Below are 18623 nucleotides of genomic sequence, written 5' to 3' on the forward strand. Positions count from 1 at the left end.
AGAATCTACAGACTCAAGATACCTTTACACTAAATTAAGTCTTCAGGCTTAGAGCAGATAGCCTTAAGTAAACATACAGTGCATTACTGGCAAAAACCTACTGTTTTAACTAAGATATACATTATTCACACGAAAAAGCAATTTGAATTCATCTGACATCATATCTTTATCTCTGTTCAGTGAGGCTTGGAGTATCCGAATCTGCACATCCATAAAATGCAAAGTTCAGTTTCACTCTCTTCAGTTTCAGTGTGGACATTTATAAAACTTTCACTGCGAAACAATAGTGCGCGCGCGTGTGTTTTCACGCTCTTTTGAACATATTTATGCATCTATTGTATATATCTGTTGATCAATTACTGTAATTCATCATAACAAAATATCGTTAGTTAATTTAACACGTCGCAGCGTGATGTCGTCACAGATACAGTACAAGATAAACAAACGAAACGTTGCGATAATAGAACGTGTTCGCCACCTTCAGGGTTTGGGTTTTAGAGTTACGGTTTGGGTTAGGTTAGGGTTAGTGAAGGGTTTGGATTTCGGGTAGCCTTTCCTTCTTTTTCTGCCTGGGTCGCGGCCACTGGAACCCGTTACTGTGGCGTTAGGTATCACTATGTAGATTAAAGCAGGAAGACTCTAACCGGATATTGTAGATTATCCCTGGTTAAACACACACCATAGATCTACACGCACGTTGATGAATAGTATTGATCCATGGTCTACGTTTAAAGATAACGGGTTCCCGAGGCAGCGATTCCCCAGATTTTAATGACTTGACTCGATATTACTCTCCTCGTGAGAGACAGAAATGTATGATCACGTGATCTTTTCTGTTCAAAATGGCCGCAGACACATTGAAGTTTATGCAGACAGCAACTGTGAAGGCACTCGAACTTTGTTGGAGTTACAAAAAAATTGTCCTCGTGGTTGCTGGTGGTTTGTATCTCAGTCATACACATTTCACGTCAATAGATTCTGATGCGGTCCACAGTCCTCTGACGAAAGGCTCACTTAGATTTGAATTGAAAATCAGGTTTGTTTTGACGGTGTACATCAATGCATGGCCGCGTTAGGTTTCTTGTTCAGAACTGTCATACAGGTTTATTCGATGGATTTGACTGCATCATGTAAGATACGGGTATTCTGAGTAACAGATAATTTTGGGTGCACAATACCATTCTCATCATCAGTAACTCCCGCAGTGGAGTACACATATCACTAAAACTGTCAGTAACCAAACCCATCCCGGCCTCGACTTTGTGAGGCGTAACTTACGCCAGTGACCCAGAAAACTAGAGCTGACAGCTTAACAGTCACGTGTAAGATCAGTTCTGGAATATTGCTCAACTACATGGACCCCCCCCCCCCCCCTCACCAAGTCGACATTACCTATACATCTTTAGAGTGAGTACAGCGATTAGCAGCCAGAGATATAATCAGGCTATTCACAAACTAGTAGTGTCACTAAGATGCTAGAAGACACTGGTTTAAAACTACCCAAAGAACAATGCAGGGAAAAAGACTTGTACTACTCTACAAGACAGTGAATGGGCTAGATCAAACTTTGATCCCCAACAACACCAGAACCAGAAAACATGATGATAACTGAACTTTAAACATGTGACACTTAAGGAGTCCTTTTACCCAAGGACAAGAAAAGACTGGAACCAACCCTGCTGACAAGGCAGTACAGGCACCTAGTTGTGATTTTTTCTCAACAGTCATCAGGGACTAACCAGACCATGAGCACCAACCATCCCCCAGCATCATACTCAGTATTGAGTCTGTCTGGGAATCTATACAGACAGACAGTTGAATGAGAGCAACTACAGGCAGTTTTGATTTGGGTTGCAATGTTTGGGCTGTGTACCTGGGGTTCATATCAGTAGTACCTGTACGACAACGACCCCTGCAGTGATAATACAATATTATCCAGTTTGTCTGCCAAGGACAGCAAGAATCCAATATAAATGCTGGGCTGTAATACCCTAGGATGTCTAGGGGTTTATGAACATGATGATGTTATGGTTAGCAATTGTATGATTATGAGCATGTTCAGGGGATTATGAATCAGTTCTCACTGATGATGTGTTGTACCAATGCATTGAATTACAGATTTTTTTATATACTGCTTTTGATAAAAATATCTATGACAAACTTTCCAGTTTATTTTCCTTTTACAGGTGTGAGTTATTATGCCCTGAGGAGATATTTTGGAGGGGGTGTTTGCCACAGTAGAGCTCGTCTAGATGGCAAAACTGTTTTGATCACTGGGGCTAATTGTGGCATTGGGAAAGAGACAGCAAGGGACCTGGCTGGAAGAGGTAAGTAAGCTGTTGGCTCAGGAGGTGAACGTAAGCATGTAGTCTTCTTGTGTCAAGTACTGCCATGTAATGTCCATTGCTTGATTCAAACACGATTCATAGAAACTCCCCTGAAGTAAGACACAAGTGTGTATGTACTGAGAAGAGCGTTTGGTATGTATCAGCATAACTCTAAAATATTTTTCACCAAAGAATTAAAACATTTTCATAAACAGTAATCATCATAGGAATACCTAATGCCATTTAGAAAGAAGACAAATGTGACATAATTTATATTTGGGATTACACTGTCAGTAACGTACAAATTCTAGTACTTTTCTTGGGTTGAGTAGTGTCTTGGATTTGAACCCTCACTCTCAGAGATAGGCACCTAATCATCAGCACACAAAGTCAACAATTTAACCTAGAGAAGAAATGTAGTCGGACAACATAGTCTAGAACACATTTACCCTGTGACAAGTTTAAATGGCATGGCTAACTTGCCCAACAGCTAACAAAACATTTTGTCAATTACTGAGATTGCTTCAGGTGCCAGAGTGATCATGGCTTGTAGAGATGTAACAAAGGCTGAGAGAGCAGCAGAGGACATCAGGAAGAGTACTGGCAATCCAGGAGTCATTGTCAGGATTGTTGATCTCGCATCTCTCGAGTCGGTCAGGAAGTTAGCTCGAGAAATTGTAGAAAAAGAGGAGAGGCTTGATGTTTTGATCAACAATGCAGGTGAGTCATTTCTGATGCAAGATAAGAGTATTGCACTAATTTGCAGGAAACAGTGTTGTGATGCTAATTTTTGGATGATGAGCTCAACTGGTCATTGCTGGAGATTTTACAAGTTATGAAAGTTGTGCAGATGTTCTGTTGATGTGAATTATTGATATCATATGAACATATTTTGATGATGTTTTTAGACAATATCTCTTCTAAAGAAAACTCAAGTTTGGTGAAATCCTGTATGAAGTTTGTGAAACAAAATTTTTTGATAAGTGTGGCATGATCGTGTAAACCTCACGAGATGATAAAAAAATTCTCTTTACAACACAGGTCAGTCATATCAACAAGTGAATTTGGTCAGTGATATGATGTTTATATATCATATGTCTGTTCACATTGTCTTTGTATCTAGGTTACCTCTATTCAGCACTTTTGTGTCCAGAAACCCATATTTGATTCCTCTAGGTCTTGTGCTAAATGTCCTCTACAAAAAGAAAGGTGTCAGTAAACAATCTAACCTCTAATTGTGCTAAGGTAATAACATATTTAGGTAGAAATATGCTGTCACCTAGCTGAAACCAATTTTTCCTGGTTCTTTGTGCTGTATATGAGAGCATATGGAGTTGATTGTGTGGGATGTTTGTATCAAGGGATTTAATCAGTGGACAATCCCGGCGCATACCACCACAGTGTCTCTAACATGCAGAACATGTTTTCTTCACATCAATGTTTCAAATATATATTAGTTGTCCGTACATGTAATCTCCTGCTCATCTCCAATGAAAATTTATGAACAGTTAGACCCAGAAATGAATATTGTTTTCTCCTGTTTCCATGGAAATATGACTTAGGCTGTGACCATTAGAGGACATAACGTGTATGGAAGACAGTTCCTTGTTACATGTACATGTGAAGGGATTACTCATTTGCGTGACCGCTTGATTACAGACAGGGAAATTCTGTATGTCAATCAAAAACAAAAGGAAAAAAGAGTGTTATTAATGAAAATAATGAAACAAAATTGGGTCCCACAGTGATCGAATATAACTTAGGTGAAGCACTTCAGTTAGTACCGCAGAGCGCATCATTTCACGTACAAGAGACGATAGCCCACCTTGTGCACACATTACATCTGAGACTGTGACTAGGAGGATGTCATCTTGTCCGGAGCAGATCTTCCAAACTGTACATGCTAGCTTCACCAAAATTGGTACATACTTCAAGCATGTTCCGTAGATGTGCCTTTTGGGCTTTAGACCCAGATTTGGACAGTTTTAAAGTTCTGGTCTGGACAAGATAAACATCCTCAGTCTAGCCACAGTCTAAGATATGTTTCCCAACGAAACATCAAAAGATACAATTCATTATTTTGTCTCCAAACTTGGCACATAGATAGGTCTGGTGCTGTACGTGTGTCTTTTAATAGTTTTGGATTTCTGAATAACATAAATTTTTAGTTTCCATGGCAACAAGTTTGACTTTGACAGAAACTGGTGGTAGTGTCTTTTTCCGGACCAGAACTTTAAAGCCTTTCAGTATTCTCCTTCCACTTTGTAATGTAGTCAAAGACGTGGTTGACACATATCGTCGTATCCCATTTGTATATGTGTTCATGTCGTTCATGTGTGGATATTTGTTGCCATGGTATAACAAATGTGAAGCTTTCATTGGAGTAACCTATCCTCACCTCCTCCAGGAGTGATGTTCTGTCCTTACTGGAAGTCTCAGGAAGGCTTTGAGATGCAGTTTGCTGTCAACCATCTTGGTCACTTCTTACTTACCAATCTTCTCCTTGATCTCCTGAAGAAGTCAGCTCCAAGTCGCATTATTTGCGTGTCATCTCTGGCACATCGACGTAAGATTTTACTTTGTTTGACAGGAAGTTGATACTCTTGTAAAGAACAAGGTCTTCTTGCTGAATTCTTAGAATATAGTGAATATGGCCCCTGTTCTGCTGTCACAAGTGTTGATATTGCTGTAGCACTGACATATCAGTAGAAAAACATATTTACTCATTGAAGGTTGCAAGAAATAATAAGTAATTTATTTACCATGTTCAAATTGTGATTATTGCTCCTTGTGAAAACCAGACAAGTGTTAAATTTGTTTTACAGAAGTTGATTTTAGTCAGCAAACTTAGTTCAAACATTGATGAAATCAGAGATTTTTGAAAGAATTCTTATAAGCCAATTATGTGCCCCTATCTTGGTGCCGTAACAAATTCTGTCATCTATAGCACAAAAAAATAGACTGTTATATAAATTATTTGGTCTCTGTTGATAAAAAAGATAATTTATGGTTGATCTGAAATACTGGTCAGTTGGCCTTATTGGATCAGTTTGGTAAATAGAGTAAAGTCAGTATGAACAAATGATGCCAGATGTGTTTTGAGGGGGATATTTTGAAACCTGACAAGAATAACCGTCAGAAATACTCTGAAATATTTATAGTAAACTGTTGATACCCAACAGGAGGCAGGATCAACTTTGACGACATCAACATGGAGAAACAGTATGACTCGCTGAAAGCATATGGCCAAAGCAAGCTGGCCAATGTCCTATTTGCTAGAGAACTCTCTGTGAGGCTACAAGGTAACAAATGCATTTGATGGGTTAGAGCAAGCGAAGCACATACTGTGGCAAAGTTATCTTCCTTGAAACTGATTTTCTTTTTTGCAAGTAAATACTGAAACTGATTTTCTTTTTAGCAAGCAAATACGGAAACTGATGTTCCTTTTAGCAAGTAAATAGTGAAACTGATTTTCTTTTAGCAAGTAAATACGGAAACTGATTTTTTTAGCAAGTAAATACGGAAACTGATTTTCTTTTAGCAAGTAAATACGGAAACTGATTTTTTTAGCAAGTAAATAGTGAAACTGATTTTCTTTTAGCAAGTAAATACGGAAACTGATTTTTTTAGCAAGTAAATACGGAAACTGATTTTCTTTTAGCAAGTAAATACGGAAACTGATTTTCTTTTTTGCAAGTAAATACGGAAACTGATGTTCCTTTTAGCAAGTAAATAGTGAAACTGATTTTCTTTTAGCAAGTAAATACGGAAACTGATTTTTTTAGCAAGTAAATACGGAAACTGATTTTCTTTTAGCAAGTAAATACGGAAACTGATTTTTTTAGCAAGTAAATAGTGAAACTGATTTTCTTTTAGCAAGTAAATACGGAAACTGATTTTTTTAGCAAGTAAATACGGAAACTGATTTTCTTTTAGCAAGTAAATACGGAAACTGATTTTCTTTTTAGCAAGCAAATACGGAAACTGATGTTCCTTTTAGCAAGTAAATAGTGAAACTGATTTTCTTTTAGCAAGTAAATACGGAAACTGATTTTTTTAGCAAGTAAATACGGAAACTGATTTTCTTTTAGCAAGTAAATACGGAAACTGATTTTTTTAGCAAGTAAATACGGAAACTGATTTTCTTTTAGCAAGTAAATACGGAAACTGATTTTTTTAGCAAGTAAATAGTGAAACTGATTTTCTTTTAGCAAGTAAATACGGAAACTGATTTTTTTAGCAAGTAAATACGGAAACTGATTTTCTTTTAGCAAGTAAATACGGAAACTGATTTTCTTTTTAGCAAGTAAATACGGAAACTGATGTTCCTTTTAGCAAGTAAATAGTGAAACTGATTTTCTTTTAGCAAGTAAATACGGAAACTGATTTTTTTAGCAAGTAAATACGGAAACTGATTTTCTTTTAGCAAGTAAATACGGAAACTGATTTTTTTAGCAAGTAAATAGTGAAACTGATTTTCTTTTAGCAAGTAAATACGGAAACTGATTTTTTTAGCAAGTAAATACGGAAACTGATTTTCTTTTAGCAAGTAAATACGGAAACTGATTTTCTTTTTTGCAAGTAAATAGTGAAACTGATTTTCTTTTAGCAAGTAAATACGGAAACTGATTTTTTTAGCAAGTAAATACGGAAACTGATTTTCTTTTAGCAAGTAAATACGGAAACTGATTTTCTTTTTTGCAAGTAAATAGTGAAACTGATTTTCTTTTAGCAAGTAAATACGGAAACTGATTTTTTTAGCAAGTAAGTTAATGATTATTTAAATTTGTTATTGAATTATCCACTGATGAATCAAGTTATTGTTGACAAATTTGTGATGAGAAATGATTGCACTGAATGACTGTCACCTTGACATGATTTAATTACTGGAAGTAGGTATGTCATTGTTACTGATGTAGCTTGAGGCCTGTACTTCACCACACCAGAATGGATGCAGGTAAACTGGGGCTTAACTCCAAGCTAGAAGAACAAGAGTAAATTGTGCTGCATTAGACAACATTAGAGATCTACCTATGTGATTCTAATACTGATGTCATCTGAGTTTTTGCTGTCAGAAATGGTCGATGATACCTTTTTCTCCAGGAAAATGTGGATGGATCTACTTCTGATTTTAGTTTCTAGTTTGTTGATACTGTTGACTGTTGTGAGCAGTTGTAGCACTGAAATTGCAATTTTTAGAAGATTGGTTACCACTTTTACCAGTATTTATTATCAACAATCCCACACCTCTCCAACCTTACATGATTGTCTTACAGATGTAAGTTCACACAAGCTCATATATGTACATCTTAATCATGTCGTATTGATCCGACATGTTTGATGGTTGATGATGTAATCACCAGTATAGATCAATTCTAACGGTTTTGATCATAACATTTTCTGATCTGGATGTCATTTTTAAGCTGACCAAACAAATGTGAGTTATGTAACTGAAGATTATTACAATGTGTGACCTGATTGTGTGTCACCATACTCATGGTAGTCATGTATTTCTGTGTGGCAATCAATTGCTCCCTCCCTCCCACCATCACTCACTCGCTCGCTCCATCAATCAGTCAGTCAATCAGTCAATCGGTCGGTCGATTCCTCAATCAATCGCTCAATCAATCACTGAATCAATCACTCACTCACTCTTCCAGGCACTGGGGTGACTGCCAACTCACTTCATCCTGGTGTGGTCAAGACAGAGCTTGGCCGCCATCTCTCCCAGATGGGTGTGTCTTGGTTCAAACAAACTCTGTTCAAAGTGGCATCTCTCATCTTCATTAAGACTCCGGTCCAGGGTGCCCAAACTACAATATTCTGTGCAGTGGATGAGAGCTTAAAGGATGTCTCAGGAAAATACTTCAGGTAGGTATATGAATTATGAAGAATTGTTGGGTTTGTGTGATATGGGTGGTATTGACACAGACAACTGTACATTATTATCCCAAATCCCATGACATGAGAGGAGGATATAGGTTTGAACTCTGTACAAGATCACATGGACAATTTTCTCAAAAAAACGTTATCAAAACCAAATTGCTACTGCAATTGGTACATGTTTTCAGAACATGAATGCCTTGACAGAGTTTTCAAATGGACACCATGTTATGATTCTTTACAGAGTTATGGCCCTTGTCATGCATTTCTTGATTAGTGCACACTGCCCCCAATGGGGACAGGTTTTCTCAGAAACTATTTTAGACACTGAAACCAAATTTGGTATGTGTTTTCAAGACATGAATATCATTGTGGATTTCAAAAACAAGAACCAAGTAGGAACAGAAAACTGTGGTGGGGATACTGACGACCATTGTTGTCTTTGTTATGCATAAACAGTGTCCTCGATGTAGACTTTATGTCAGTAAACATGTTATAGCCCACTGTAGTTTGTTAGTCGTATGTTAAATATGCCATTGATTATTTCTGTTTTAGAGAGAAGGATACATAAGTCATTTAGGATGATAACAACAGCTTCCACCTTGTTTCCTCTGACAGAAAATAAACCACCACAAGTTGAGAAAAGTTTTAGAATCTTCTTAGTTTTCGACATATATAACTCATGCTGATATTTGTTGATGCTTTGGCATGTTCTTTGCATATCAGTGACAACAAAAGCTAATGGCAGCACCACAGCATCCTTTGAACAACAGTATCAGATGATCACTGCTTCCCTTCAAACTGTTTCTTCCACATCACCATGGTGATATAACCGAAATACTGTTTCACACACACATTCACACAAATCACATGCATTCTGCTTCTTTAATTATCTCTACAATGTCCTACTAACCAAGCTGAGAAATTGAAAACGAGATAAGCAGACATCATCATTATGCTTTAAAGATCACCAAATATCATAATTGTATGTGAAACACAGGAACAAAGTGTTGACTCCCTGCCACATTACGCAGTGTATCACCATAAGTTTGCTTATCCACAGTGACTGTGCAGAGAAGGTGCCAGCTTCACAAGCTAAAGACGACGTCACAGCAAAACAGCTCTGGGATGTCAGCTGTAAGATGGTGAATTTACCATCATCATAGAGTCATCAAGAAAGTTGCCAGTCATGATGCAGGAAACAGGATGTTTTTCACTGTATAATAATATGATAGTATACATACTTGTTGACAGTACATCATGTGATCACTCTGCGCCAACTGGATGTGGTTGGCAGTAAAGGACATGACTGCTGTGCTTATGACAGAGTGGGGATACAGTGATTGTGTGAAGAACTCAGGAGAGAATATACTATTTAGCTTTATATCAGTTGCCACAAAGGAAGGATGTGTGTAACGTTATGCATTCTTCTAAAGCTTGAACATCCTTATTATACATTCCGATAAACCTCTGTTGTACCAGGGTTACATCTGTGGCTTAGCCAGATGAATTTATAACCTCCCTTTGCTGGCTGCACATTCTCACAGTAGCCAATCAGCTAGACCGCCATTACAACTGAGCTTGCCATTGTCAGCAAAGTTAGTGGTGCTATTTTGTTCTCAGAGTGACTTAGATTTGGGGAAATTATACAGAGAAACTAACTGGTCCAAAATAAGTCCATATGTAAGAACCCCTTCTACCTCTTTCAGAGTATCTCTGCATGATTTATGTTGCCAAGTATAATTGTTAAATTAATTTGAGAAGCAAAAAAGAGTTGTAACTTCCCAGCAGAGACACCTGATTGGACAAAATGTCAGTCAAGAAAGGTGATAAATTCATCAAGCCATAGATGCATCCAGGGTATGGTCGACATTCATCGGAACGTATACCCAGGAGATTGAGACATTGAGGATGAGGTGTGATCAGTTTGTTGACAAGTTATGTTTAGAGTAGTTACTTTATCTGAGGAAACTAAAACCTCATTGCTGAGAGAATTCAGTTGCGTCCAAATTCTACTTATATCTTGTATGGTTCAGTGATTTTGTTTGACATACCAGTTCTTACAGTGTGTTTCCATACATGTGGAACTGTCAGTTGTCACAAAGGATATTGCAAGCTCTGATCCTATACTCCAACAGTATGTCAGCTGTTTATATACTATACTATATTACCATTTACCTTTGGTCTGTCACAATAGTTGTACCAGAGATCTTAAATCTCATTACCAGAGTACTGATGCAATAAGCATTCCTATTGGTCCTGACAGTAATCTTTAGTTTTACTGTCAGTGCAATATTAGAACTTATAAATTTTATTTCTGCATATTTCTGCAATCTGCAAGGTCAAGAAGTAAACTTACTTTATGAAACTATGCCAGAGCATGCTGCATGGTCAAAGAGAGACTTTCATCAACGACTGCTGATTTTAGATAGAAGAAAATTCGTAATTTCAGTAATCATCGACCTCCGAGCTGCTGGTTTTTAAGTAGCTATTAATGTCAGTGTCTGTTTGTTACTTCTAACACAGATTTCACAAAGCAGAAGTGGGGTTTTTTTGTTTCGTTTTTTTTTTTTAGTGTGTGCGTGTGTGTGAATGTGTGTGCATGCGCGTGCACATGCAGACAACTATTCTTGCTATGTATGGAACACACAGCTGATATGTTCTTGCTGTTTGTTTATTTATAATTAATCTTATTTCATATCTTTGCTGTATTGTTTTAAATGTGTTTTATTGTTGATGTTTTGGAATGGAATGTTTGTAAACTAGGTGAAGATGACTTATCTCCCTTTGGCTCCCTCATTTTCCATTGTAGTTGCCCTGTACTTAATTCTAAGTGCTCAGGACATAGGTTTGACTGGTACATGGTGTTTTGTCTACTGCTTACATAGTGAATATTTTCCAGAAACAAACTATATGTAAGTGTGTGTTTTTTACATTTCTGACCAAGGTCACAATGATCAATGTGTAATGTGCTAAATTTTACAGTGAGTGAGTTTAGGTTTCACCACACTCAGCCATATTGCAGCTATATAAGGGCGGATACAAAAAATGAGGCTAAAGTATTTAGTCATTTTCGCCGTGACGTACAGTGGGAGTTGCAACTTTCAGTATGAGAGGCATATGCCTTCACTACTAAGTTGCCAATACCTTCAGTATGAGAGGCATATGCCTGCACTACTAAGTTGCCAATACCTTCAGTATGAGAGGCATATGCCTTCACTACTAAGTTGCCAATACCTTCAGTATGAGAGGCATATGCCTTCACTACTAAGTTGCCAATACCTTCAGTATGAGAGGCATATGCCTTCACTACTAAGTTGCCAATACCTTCGGTATGAGAGGCATATACCCTCACTACTAAGTTTCCAATACCTTCAGTATGAGAGGCATATGCCTTCACTACTATGTTGCCAATACCTTCAGTATGAGAGGCATATGCCTTCATACTAAGTTTCCAATACCTTCAGTATGAGAGTCATATGCCCTCACTACTAAGTTTCCAATACCTTCGATATGAGAGTCATATGCCCTCACTACTAAGTTTCCAATACCTTTGATATGAGAGTCATATGCCCTCACTACTAAGTTGCCAATACCTTCAGTATGAGAGGCACATGTCTTGGCTACTAAGTTGCCAATACCTTCGGTATGAGAGGCATATGCCCTCACTACTAAGTTTCCAATACCTTCAGTATGAGAGGCATATGCCTTCACTACTAAGTTTCCAATACCTTCGGTATGAGAGGCATATGCCCTCACTACTAAGTTTCCAATACCTTCAGTATGAGAAGGATATGCCTTCGCTACTATGTTGCCAATACCTTCAGTATGAGAGGCATCTGTCTTCTCTACTAAACTTCCAATAAATTCGGTATGAGAGTCATATGCCCTCACTACTAAGTTTCCAATACCTTCGATATGAGAGTCATATGCCCTCACTACTAAGTTTCCAATACCTTCGGTATGAGAGTCATATGCCCTCACTACTAAGTAGCTAATACCTTCAGTATGAGAGGCACATGTCTTCACTACTAAGTTGCCAATACCTTCGGTATGAGAGGCATATGCCTTCACTACTAAGTTGCCAGTACCTTCAGTATGAGAGTCATATGCCTTCACTACTAAGTTGCCAATACCTTCAGTATGAGAGGCATATACCCTCACTACTAAGTTTCCAATACCTTCAGTATGAGAAGGATATGCCTTCGCTACTATGTTGCCAATACCTTCAGTATGAGAGGCATATGTCTTCTCTACTAAGTTTCCAATACCTTCGGTATGAGAGTCATATGCCCTCACTACTAAGTTTCCAATACCTTCAGTATGAGAGGCATATGCCTTCACTACTATGTTGCCAATACCTTCAGTATGAGAGGCATATGCCTTCATACTAAGTTTCCAATACCTTCGATATGAGAGTCATATGCCCTCACTACTAAGTTTCCAATACCTTCGATATGAGAGTCATATGCCCTCACTACTAAGTTTCCAATACCTTTGATATGAGAGTCATATGCCCTCACTACTAAGTTGCCAATACCTTCAGTATGAGAGGCACATGTCTTGGCTACTAAGTTGCCAATACCTTCGGTATGAGAGGCATATGCCCTCACTACTAAGTTTCCAATACCTTCAGTATGAGAGGCATATGCCTTCACTACTAAGTTTCCAATACCTTCGGTATGAGAGGCATATGCCCTCACTACTAAGTTTCCAATACCTTCAGTATGAGAAGGATATGCCTTCGCTACTATGTTGCCAATACCTTCAGTATGAGAGGCATATGTCTTCCCTACTAAGCTTCCAATAAATTCGGTATGAGAGTCATATGCCCTCACTACTAAGTTGCCAATACCTTCAGTATGAGAGGCACATGTCTTGGCTACTAAGTTGCCAATACCTTCGGTATGAGAGGCATATGCCCTCACTACTAAGTTGCCAATACCTTCAGTATGAGAGGCATATGCCTTCATACTAAGTTTCCAATACCTTCGATATGAGAGTCATATGCCCTCACTACTAAGTTTCCAATACCTTCGATATGAGAGTCATATGCCCTGACTACTAAGTAGCTAATACCTTCAGTATGAGAGGCACATGTCTTCACTACTAAGTTGCCAATACCTTCGGTATGAGAGGCATATGCCTTCACTACTAAGTTGCCAATACCTTCAGTATGAGAGGCATATGCCTTCACTACTAAGTTGCCAATACCTTCAGTATGAGAGGCATATACCCTCACTACTAAGTTTCCAATACCTTCAGTATGAGAAGGATATGCCTTCGCTACTATGTTGCCAATACCTTCAGTATGAGAGGCATATGTCTTCTCTACTAAGTTTCCAATACCTTCGGTATGAGAGTCATATGCCCTCACTACTAAGTTTCCAATACCTTCAGTATGAGAAGGATATGCCTTCGCTACTATGTTGCCAATACCTTCAGTATGAGAGGCATATGTCTTGGCTACTAAGTTGCCAATACCTTCGGTATGAGAGTCATATGCCCTCACTACTAAGTTTCCAATACCTTCAGTATGAGAAGGATATGCCTTCGCTACTATGTTGCCAATACCTTCAGTATGAGAGGCATATGTCTTGGCTACTAAGTTGCCAATACCTTCGGTATGAGAGTCATATGCCCTCACTACTAAGTTTCCAATACCTTCAGTATGAGAAGGATATGCCTTCGCTACTAAGTTGCCAATACCTTCAGTATGAGAGGCATATGCCTTCTGTACTAAGTTGCCAATACCTTCGGTATGAGAGGCATATGTCTTCTCTACTAAGTTTCCAATACCTTCGGTATGAGATACATATGCCTTGATTACTAAGTTGCCAATACCTTGAGTTTCCTCAAGAAGGGGTCTTCAGACATGGTCAGCTTTGACTTGCATACTTTGTACTGGGTAGGTAAAGGTGAGCTTTATAATGGTTCATGTAAAGTATGGATGATACAGTATCAGCAGTGAACGAGTTCTGTTTTGACACCACTTTGTTAATGTTTAGCACTGGTTTGGTAATGAATATAGTTTAGTATGATGAATTTCTTGTGTACCCTCTTGTATATAAATGACACAGCTAGACAAGGAGGTAAAGCTACAAGGAATAAAGTTTATAACATAAGATACACACGGCACAATTTGTCATCATGATTCTGACTGACTTTTTGGTGACACCACTCCTGTAAGCAGGAATGCCGTTTGATATACTCTATGACAACAGCGCATGTTCCAAAATCTGGAAAACATTTCTGGCAACTAGTTGCTGAAATTGAAGGTCAAAGCGATGGCTATTTGAGTGTTTATTATGAGGTGATTAAGGGAACTAGACCCTTGGGACTTTATGGTTCATAGGATGTGTGTCGCTTCAAACCAAAAGTGATTGCATCATATGTTAAATTTGTTATTATGTTTTCTCAGTGAAGTACAGATTTTTGCACTTAAAAGATGGGGCCACACAGACTCATTGGTCTAACTCCCTCTGCCAGAAAATATTTACAACTACTGCAACACTGGGCTTCCTTGGAAATATGAACTAATGTTTTGTGTTATTTTCATTAACTTCTGACAAGTGTCATTTGACACGGCTCCCATTGCTGAAACTGTGAGTACACAATGCTTGTTAGAAAGTGGTCAGATGCAACATATGTTAAACAGAGTGAAGCAGCTACAATTGGCCAGGGATTGGTCAGTCTGACTCATCTTGTTCCACTTGATGTTGCATCTGATTTACATAGAACTTTCTTGGGAACCTTTTTACATTTCTTAATACTTTGCTACTGCTGTGTGAATTCATAGAAGTGGGGCTGGATACTTCCTTTTTTAAATATTTTTATTCATTTCAGTCAGGTGTACAAAGACAGGGAGAGCACATTTCCATATGAAAGCAGTTTCCAAACAATGAAAAATTTACATAAACAGAATCTGGGTGTGGACAGCTCTGGCAGGAAACTGCATGGGTTTTAAAACTATTTGTATAGTGACAACAAACAGTTACTAGTTATTTCCAAAAGTAAGAAATTGATATACAAAGACAGTGGTGTGCAAAACCCCTGCAATGAACTCTGAGAAATTATCTATCTGATCGGAATAGTTATACATTGCAGCATAGAGTGAAAACATTAAAAAACTGCATGGCTTTCACACATGTTCAAGCTAGTTATACCTTGGCCAAAAACGTTAGTAATTTCAAAGTGTTAAAAAATAGGTATACAGAGTCAGAGTCACTCAGCCACAGACTCCATGGTGTACACACATGTTCAAGGAGTACACCACTCCAGCCACAAACTCCATGGTTTACACACATGTTCAGACTAGTACACCACTCCAGCCACAAACTCCATGGTTTACACACATGTTCAGAGTAGTACACCACTCCAGCCACAGACTCCATGGTTTACACTCATAATCAGGGAGCACACCACTCCAGCCACGGACTCCATGGTTTACACACATGTTCAGGGAGTACACCACTCCAGCCAAAGACTCCATGGTTTACACACATGTTCAGAGAGTACACCACTTCAGCCACAGACTCCATGGTTTACACTCATGTTCAGGGAGTACACCACTCCAGCCAAAGACTCCATGGTTTACACACATGTTCAGGAAGTACACCACTCCAGCCACAGACTCCATGGTTTACACTCATGTTTAGGGAGTACACCACTCCAGCCACAAACTCCATGGTTTACACACATGTTCAGGGAGTACACCACTCCAGCCAAAGACTCCATGGTTTACACTCATGTTCAGGGAGTACACCACTCCAGCCAAAGACTCCATGGTTTACACACATGTTCAGGGAGTACACCACTCCAGCCACAGACTCCATGGTTTACACACATGTTCAGGGAGTAGACCACTCCAGCCACAGACTCCATGGTTTACACTCATGTTCAGGGAGTACACCACTCCAGCCACAGACTCCATGGTTTACACACATGTTCAGGGAGTACACCACTCCAGCCAAAGACTCCATGGTTTACACACATGTTCAGAGAGTACACCACTCCAGCCACAGACTCCATGGTTTACACACATGTTCAGGGAGTACACCACTCCAGCCACAGACTCCATGGTTTACACACATGTTCAGGGAGTACACCACTCCAGCCAAAGACTCCATGGTTTACACACATGTTCAGAGAGTACACCACTCCAGCCACAGACTCCATGGTTTTCACACATGTTCAGAGTAGTACACCGCTCCAGCCACAGACTCTATGGTTTACACACATGTTCAGGGAGTACACCACTCCAGCCAAAGACTCCATGGTTTACACACATGTTCAGAGAGTACACCACTCCAGCCACAGACTCCATGGTTTACACTCATGTTCAGGGAGTACACCACTCCAGCCAAAGACTCCATGGTTTACACACATGTTCAGGGAGTACACCACTCCAGCCACAGACTCCATGGTTTACACACATGTTCAGAGTAGTACACCACTTCAGCCACAGACTCTATGGTTTACACACATGTTCAAGGAATACACCACTCCAGCCAAAGACTCCATGGTTTACACACATGTTCAGGGAGTACACCACTCCAGCCAAAGACTCCATGGTTTAAACACATATTCAGGTAGTACAACACTCCAGCCAAAGACTCCATGGTTTACACACATGTTCAGGGAGTACACCACTTCAGCCACAAACTCCATGGTTTACACACATGTTCAGGGAGTACACCACTTCAGCCACAAAATCCATGGTTTACACTCATGTTCAGAGAGTATACCACTCCAGCCACAAACTCCATGGTTTACACTCATGTTCAGAGAGTACACCACTCCAGCCACAAACTCCATGGTTTACACACATGTTCAGGGAGTACACCACTCCAGCCAAAGACTCCATGGTTTACACACATGTTCAGGGAGTACACCACTTCAGCCACAAACTCCATGGTTTACACACATGTTCAGGGAGTACACCACTCCAGCCAAAGACTCCATGGTTTACACTCATGTTCAGGGAGTATACCACTCCAGCCAAAGACTCCATGGTTTACACCCATGTTCATGGAGTACACCACTCCAGCCAAAGACTCCATGAGAATGAAGATTTTATGGATATCAACTTCTTTATATGAGAACACAACGTTTCGGAGTTAATGCTTACTCCTTCATCAGGTGATTGAGAATGGGGTACAGGGCTATATTTATATGTACAGGTAAAACAATAAGAAAGTAACAAGTGGAATGACTTAACGAAAGCTGGAAGCCAGTATAAACAAGCGCTGATTGGAACCCGACAGTTATGATAACAATGATAGAAGCCAATGGTAATACATTACAGATGATGGGATATGTTTACATAGCACAGGTAGGGGGTAAGGACGATGTACATGATAGGGGAAAAGGATGGAAGCCAATGGTGGGTGATGTTTACATAACACTTGATTGGTGATTAAGGGTGATGTACATGACTGCATGAGAGTTGATGGGCATGTTTACATGGGGGGTTGATGATGTGCAAACACAAGTAGATAAGGATGTACACGGGTAGATTGGCTATACATGAATTACATAGATAGAATGTACACAGATAGATCAGATTAATTTATCAATAAGTCCCAGGCACTTGGTAGGTAGACTCTTTGGTCACGGTTGATTGCTGGTTTCTGTCTCCGGATCTCGATGGCTTCTTGCAGTTTCCTTTGGCGCCAGTTGTTGTTGTTGGTAGATAGTATCCTAGTGTCCTCCCATCGGATTGAATGTCCAGGGTTCTTGAGAATGTGTTCAGAGATGGCCGATTTCTGGTCGAGTTTGCTAACAGAGGTCTGGTGTTCCTTCATTCTGGTGTTGATTGGTCTCAGCGTTTCTCCAATGTATAGGTCGCCACAGTTGCAAGGGATCTGGTAGATGCATCCTTTCGGGTTAGGGTGTTCACAGCTGGGTCCTTTACCGTTGGCGTTTAGGTAGGTCTTGATGGTCTTGCCACTGGAGAAGGTGACATCGATGCTGGCTTTGGTCTTGATGAGGCGTGATATTTGATGACTGATGGGGCCAAGGTAGGGTATGGTTACTCTGATGGGTGATGGAGAAGGCTTGAGGCGGGGTTCTCGGTCCTTGAGGGTCTTGTTGATGGTGGCTGTGACGAGCTGGGGAGGGTAACCGTTCAGTGTGGTGAAAGTCATTCTGAGGTGGTCCAGTTCATTGTTTAGGGCATCAGCATGGCAGAGGGCTTTGGCACGTCTGGTAAGGGTGGCGATGATAGCTTGCTTGATCTGAGGATGGTGGCAGGAGTTGTAGTGGATGTACTGGTCGGTGTGCGTCGGCTTGCGGTATACTGAGGTTCTGAGTCCATCGTCTGTGGCGTGGAGGGATACATCAAGGAAGGGCAGGTGTTGGTTGGTCTCAGTCTCCATGGTGAACTTGATTCTTGGATGTTGGTCGTTGAGG

At 39.7% G+C, this 18623-nt stretch overlaps 1 protein-coding gene across 1 annotated transcript; it reads left to right on the forward strand.

The window, feature by feature from the left end:
• The first annotated feature begins 842 nt into the window (after window positions 1–842).
• Window positions 843–14341, forward strand: LOC137293959 (retinol dehydrogenase 13-like). Its single transcript, XM_067824862.1, has 7 exons — window positions 843–939; window positions 2187–2327; window positions 2856–3047; window positions 4735–4893; window positions 5510–5629; window positions 7988–8198; window positions 9274–14341. The coding sequence occupies exons 1-7, from the start codon at window positions 843–845 to the stop codon at window positions 9374–9376; spliced, it is 1023 nt and encodes a 340-aa protein (XP_067680963.1). The 3' UTR covers window positions 9377–14341.
• The last annotated feature ends 4282 nt before the right edge of the window (window positions 14342–18623 follow it).

This window comes from Haliotis asinina, chromosome 8, assembly GCF_037392515.1.
Source record: "Haliotis asinina isolate JCU_RB_2024 chromosome 8, JCU_Hal_asi_v2, whole genome shotgun sequence".
NCBI classification, from domain to species: Eukaryota; Metazoa; Mollusca; class Gastropoda; order Lepetellida; family Haliotidae; genus Haliotis; species Haliotis asinina.